The sequence below is a fragment of the Babylonia areolata genome, chromosome 13 (genome assembly GCF_041734735.1).
Source record: "Babylonia areolata isolate BAREFJ2019XMU chromosome 13, ASM4173473v1, whole genome shotgun sequence".
In the NCBI taxonomy this organism is placed as follows: domain Eukaryota; kingdom Metazoa; phylum Mollusca; class Gastropoda; order Neogastropoda; family Buccinidae; genus Babylonia; species Babylonia areolata.
In genome coordinates this window covers 14936861-14943731 of record NC_134888.1, presented here as the reverse complement: position 1 = coordinate 14943731, position 6871 = coordinate 14936861, and the positions used below count along the sequence as shown (strand labels likewise).

Genomic DNA, 6871 nt, shown 5'->3' with positions numbered 1-6871 from the left:
GCTTTACAACACATTCATTGTTACATGAAAGAATGTTCGCCACACTGTTTTGATCAGGAACACCTGAGAATGAGTCCAATTTTAAGCAGTATTTCCAAATGTCGATGTAAGCAGTACAGTGAAACAAAAAGTGAACTTCATCTTCCAATCCATTTTTACATGATGGACAATTGATATCGTTATCAGGTTTTCATTATCAGCTTACCCCTTACCCTGAGACGGAATCTTACAAGGTTATCCCTGCGACATTTATCTGTGACACATGGCAAATACTTTTTCTGCCTGGAAAATACTTTTGAAAGAATTAAACCATCTATGTTTATCATCACTCTCCGAATACCAGAATGCCGTTTTGCTTGCTCGTGAAATAAGTCTGTCTTTGAATTCAGCGATGAAACTGGACTCACATCCGATGCCCTGGCTTAGCTATACAATTCCAAAGCCATTTTTTGTAAAATGTTTTTGAATATTTGATACCCAATTGTAATGGCCACATTCATGTTGCAGCAAAAGCACTTCGTATGCCTGTCCATACAGTCTAGACATTGGAAGTGTAACAAGTTTTGACCAATATTTAATGCATTTCACTGATGTTCTGATATGCAGTGGGTATCTTCCTGTTTCATCAAAAAGCTGTTTTATGCATGCAGGGGAACATTCAGAATCTTGACATGGCAAACGTATGAATGACTTCGATCTGTTTACATTCTTCTTCCGTAGCCCACACATGAGCTGCGTATGTCAAGATGTGAATCAGTTTCCAAAACCGGTTAGAATCTATAGCTTCAAGATTTCTCAGAGTCTTCATTATTTCTATAACACTTTTCCTCCCCTTTGTCCAAGTCTTAGACAAAGCAGTACCGAGACCAATTTTTGTCGTAAAAATCTTTCCTGAATATTTATACGAATTTGTTACTTTAACACCTTCCTCCTCACCTAGAACCAACTTTCCCTACCAGCAAGTATCCCCCCCTCCCCCCCCTCCCCCCTTTATTTTTCAATACCACTGCATTTGTCTTCTCAAGGTTAACTGTCAAGCACAATCTGTCTGATTCCCTTTTAAAACAGCCCTGTTCATTTTGTCGTCCAAGAACTGAATCAGATAAAAGGATAACATCATCAGCGAATAAGACAAAAAAATATTTTAGAAGCTCCAGGAACACATTGGATACCATGCTTTCCTTATATGGACAGATCAATAGCCAATTTCTTCGCAAAAAAATGAAACAGCTGAGGGCTTGGTAAGCAACCTTGTTTAACTCCTCTAGGACAGTCAAAGTAATCAGAATAGCACCATTTATCACGTACTCATTATCATGAATACTTCTCAAACAAAGGTTGCCAGATCACATACACCATATCATGTGACACTGATTAATTCATCATCTTTCGTTTTTGTTGTTGTTGTTGCTTTCAGTTCATCCAGTTCATTAAGGATGTCGGTACAATGCAAGGAGCAGCAGTACAACAAATTGCTAATGCCGCACACGGTGGCCTTCAGACAGAGGAAGGCAGGGAGGATCTTATGGCTGTAAGTTTTCATTTCGGTGCCAGAAACCAGACAGCTACTCTGAACGTTTCATCTTGTGGGGATATGGGTTGAGGAGGTGTATATGTGTGTATGAGTGTGCACTTATATGTGCTTGTGTGAGAGAGAGAGAGAGAGAGTGTGTGTGTGTGTGTGTGTGTGTGTGATGTGAGCTATTCAATTGTGTTTGTAAACCTACAACTGCCCTCATCCTGCCCCCATAGATAGGGAAAATATCAGAAACATACAATAAAAAAAGCATATAACACTGTCACACTCTAAAAGAGAAACGGAAAAAAACCATCACCTAACCCATTACTAAACCCAGACAACACAAACAGACTATTAGCGAAAGTTTAGACATGCATTTGTTTTTACAAACGAATGTTATAAAACAAATTAACTAATATACAAAGGAACCCAGTAACAACTTGATAAAAGAAACATTAAAATAACATTAATAAACGATTAATCTAAAACTTTTTAACAGTTTGGTTTTGGTCAGTTCAATGTTTGAACACATAATTTTACTCACTTTGATTAGCATTTAACGAATAGACTGTTTTACGATGGTGGGTGTATGTGTGTGTGTGTGTGTGTGCGCGCGCGCGCGCTCGTTTGCCATAGCATGAGCGTGCATGGTGAGTCTGTCAGCAAAATTTCTACTTTCTGCAGGACTTTTCTGATCTTTTGTTAGTTCATTCCGAAGGATTTCTTTGGCATTTTGGTTACGCACTCTGTGTATATGCAGTTCCAAGACATATTACAGACCATAGTAATATGATGTTGTATTACATTAGAGCCGATTTTGTGTTAGAGACTACAGTGATATTACATTGCATTACTGATAGTAGTGTCACTGCATATTACATTACAGGCAATAATGGTACAACTCATACTGCATAACATATTTGTGACAACATATCGTATCAAAGATAACAGTAATACGACATTATGATACATTGCACACCACACTGACATGACATGATATTACAGACCACAGTGGCGTGATATCAAAATATATTTCAGATCAGAGTGATACCATATCCTATTGCATTTTAGACCATTGCGACCTTACATTACAGACCACAGTGGCATGGCATTATTTTACATTTCAGAACAGCGTGATATGCTATTACGTTACATTTCTGAGAACAGTGACATGTCATTACATTACAGACCATAATGACATGACATTATATTACATTTCACACCACAGTGTTATTACATTATATCATATTTCAGACCACAGTGATATGACATTATAATCATTTCATTACCGTTATAACAGTATATTACATTTCACACCACAGTGACCAAAGGACCCGAGACACCGTAGCCTGCAGAGTCCCAGGTGCTAGAGGAAGAAACAAAATGAGGACAGTCATTGGATCCACATCTTGCAAACCAAGGATATATGTATATTTCAGACTTCTTGACCCTGCTGCAATGACGATGTTAAGTCCAAAAGCTTTTAATTAGCAATGCTGATTCAGTTCGATTAAACATGCTTGAGTCGTATCGTATCACGTCGTGTCGTGTTGTGATGTGCTTGGATATGCTATGCTTTTCTGTGCTGTGGTGCTCTGCACTGCACTACATTGCACTGAGCTGCACCGTTCTGTAAAACATTGCACTACATACCTTACCTTTCCTTATACTATTTCTGGAGGGGAACATAACTGCATATGATGATAAGATATAAACAAATCTTAAATGAATTCATAGATAAAACCACAGAAAGACTTGTTTTTTCAGCAGAACAAAATTGCATGTGCAAACACACACACACACACACACACGTGCGCGCGCACGCACGCACGCACGCACACATACACGCACGCACACACACGCAAGCGCGCGTGTGTGTGTGGGTTTGTTTTTTTTTATTATTGAAACAATTGAATTGTGAAGTGCTAAAAGCAAAATCATTTGATTAGGCGCTATACAAATATACTTGTCACTGTTATACACCACGATACACTCACACACATACACTTATGCACGCACGCACACACACACGCACGAACGCGCACACACACATACACGCACACACACACGCACGCACGCACATATCTAATATCACTCTTTGCGAAAAGGCGTAACATCCACACACCCACATGCATGACTTTGACATCAAAGCTTCAAGATTTTTCTTCCATTAATGACACACATGTTCGTCATATGGATATGATCAAAACGACAAACCCCGCCGCCCACCTCCACAGCAACAACAACAAAAGCACTTAGTTATAAACGGAGACCAGATTTATCCAATGATCCAATATCTATAGAGTTGCTTTCGTCAAGATTTTGCGCCTCATAAATACCATAATTATTGTTATTATTATCATTTTTTTTCTTCTTCTTTTTTCTCTCCCTCCCTCCCTCTCTTTTCCCGCTCTCTCTCTCTCTCTCTATCTCCATCTCTCTCTCTGTCTGTCTCTCTCTTTTACTCTTCCTCTCTTTTCCTGCTCTCTCTCTTTGTCCCTCTCCCTCTCTTCTCTCTCACTCTCTCTCTCCCTCTCTCTGTCTGTATCTCACTGTCTGTCTGTCTCTCTCTCTTTCTCTTTCTCTCTCTCTCTCTCTCTCTCTCTCTCTCTCTCTCTCGCTTTCTCTCTCTCTGCTATACCGGTAGTGACTTTGTTTGGATGCGCTTTGTTTGTTGTGTTGTTGTTTTTTCTCGATGCGTCAACAAACCAAACACTTCAAGCATTTACATTAAATTGCGTGTATTTGTATTCTTTTTTATTTTCATTCTAGTTTCCTTTTACTTGGATTCTGTTTCTCCGTGTTCTTCGTCTTCTTCGTCGTCGTCTTCTTCTTCTTCTTCTTCCTCCTCCTCCCTTTATTGAGATAATGAATGTGAACCATATGAAAAGGGGAAACTAACCAACCGGAGACAATGAACAAACCCCACCTATCTCACCAACCAGAGACATTGACCAAACCCCACCTGTCTCACCAACCAGAGACATTGAACAAACCCCACCTATCTCACCAACCACAGACATTGAACAAACCCCACCTATCTCACCAACCAGAGACATTGAACAAACCCCACCTGTCTCACCAACCACAGACATTGACCAAACCCCACCTATCTCACCAACCAGAGACATTGAACAAACCCCACCTATCTCACCAACCAGAGACATTGAACAAACCCCACCTATCTCACCAACCACAGACATTGACCAAACCCCACCTATCTCACCAACCACAAACATTGAACAAACCCCACCTATCTCACCAACCAGAGACATTGAACAAACCCCACCTATCTCACCAACCACAGACATTGAACAAACCCCACCTATCTCACCAACCACGGACATTGAACAAACCCCACCTATCTCACCAACCACAGACATTGAACAAACCCCACCTATCTCACCAACCACAGACATTGAACAAACCCCACCTATCTCACCAACCACGGACATTGAACAAACCCCACCTATCTCACCAACCAGAGACATTGACCAAACCCTACCTATCTCACCAACCAGAGACATTGACCAAACCCCACCTATCTCACCAACCAGAGACATTGACCAAACCCCACCTGTCTCACCAACCAGAGACATTGAACAAACCCCACCTGTCTCACCAACCACAGACATTGACCAAACCCCACCTATCTCACCAACCAGAGACATTGAACAAACCCCACCTATCTCACCAACCAGACACATTGAACAAACCCCACCTATCTCACCAACCAGACACATTGAACAAACCCCACCTGTCTCACCAACCACAGACATTGACCAAACCCCACCTATCTCACCAACCAGACACATTGAACAAACCCCACCTATCTCACCAACCAGAGACATTGAACAAACCCCACCTATCTCACCAACCAGAGACATTGAACAAACCCCACCTATCTCACCAACCACAGACATTGAACAAACCCCACCTATCTCACCAACCACAGACATTGAACAAACCCCACCTATCTCACCAACCAGAGACATTGAACAAACCCCACCTATCTCACCAACCACAGACATTGAACAAACCCCACCTATCTCACCAACCACGGACATTGAACAAACCCCACCTATCTCACCAACCACAGACATTGAACAAACCCCACCTATCTCACCACCAACCAACAGACATTGAACAAACCCCACCTGTCTCACCAACCAGAGACATTGACCAAAGCCCACCTGTCTCACCAACCAGAGACATTGACCAAACCCCACCTATCTCACCAACCAGAGACATTGACCAAACCCCACCTGTCTCACCAACCAGAGACATTGAACAAACCCCACCTATCTCACCAACCAGAGACATTGACCAAACCCTACCTATCTCACCAACCAGAGACATTGACCAAACCCCACCTATCTCACCAACCAGAGACATTGACCAAACCCCACCTGTCTCACCAACCGGACACGTTGACCAAACCCCACCTGTCTCACCAACGGAACACATTGACTAAACCCCACCTATCTCACCAACCAGAGACATTGAACAAACCCCACCTATCTCCCTAAAGAACAGTTGAAGGAAGAAGAAAGAACAACAGGCTCTCCTTTTCTTACCGTTAATCTATTGTCTGTTACGTACCCAGGTTAGCTGGTCACGAACGCGTTCACACGTCAAGGAAAATATTTATTTATCAAAACAAAGGTGTGGCCAGAAAAGGCTACGCACGCAGATGCGTTTTATACATCCGTTAGCTGCAACGTTTCAACTTGTGGCGCCGTGTGCTGGGAAGGAACTTGACCAAGCATGAAAAAGATGATTAACAATTAGTAAAGAGTGGCAACTCTCTCCATTCACAAGGTACACAACTTCAAGTCAGTGCTGCTTACGCTACCGATTCAGCTAGCACACAGGTAAATGAAAGGTACATTGGAACGAACCCAGACACTTCCTCAAAAAAGGAAGCGCCGGGCCTGTCCTTTTACCGATCATTTGACATGTGCACACAGCAGCAAAGACAGAAGAAATGTGCAAACACAAATTAACTTTTATTCAAGACTGGCTATGCACTGATTTGAAGTTGTGTACATTGTGAATGGAGAGAGTTGCCACTCTTTACTATTTGTTAATGATTTCATCTCCTGGCCTCATTATTTGTTAATTTCCATGAAAAAGATAGGTTGGAAAAAGTCACTAGGAAAGCGGGTGGGGTGGTGGGTGAATGACAAGACACTTTTAGCGACATGTACAATAGAAAACTGACCGACAGACTGAAAGCAATTTTGAAAGACGAAACACACCCACTTCATGACGACATCAGTAGTAGACGGTCAGACAGAAGTAGCAGGTTTAGAGCTCCACGCGCAAGAACACCTCGTTACATTAGCTCAT

General features: G+C 41.9%; 1 protein-coding gene across 1 annotated transcript in view; it reads left to right on the top strand.

Moving 5' to 3' along the window:
* Positions 1–3054, top strand: part of LOC143288842 (uncharacterized) — a 17915-nt gene extending 14861 nt beyond the window's left edge. Inside the window, exons 14-15 of the mRNA XM_076597488.1 lie at positions 1418–1531; positions 2842–3054. Coding sequence (XP_076453603.1) covers positions 1418–1531; positions 2842–2844 — 117 coding nt within the window. The 3' untranslated portion in view covers positions 2845–3054. The remainder of the gene's footprint in view (positions 1–1417; positions 1532–2841) is intronic.
* Positions 3055–6871: the final 3817 nt, after the last annotated feature.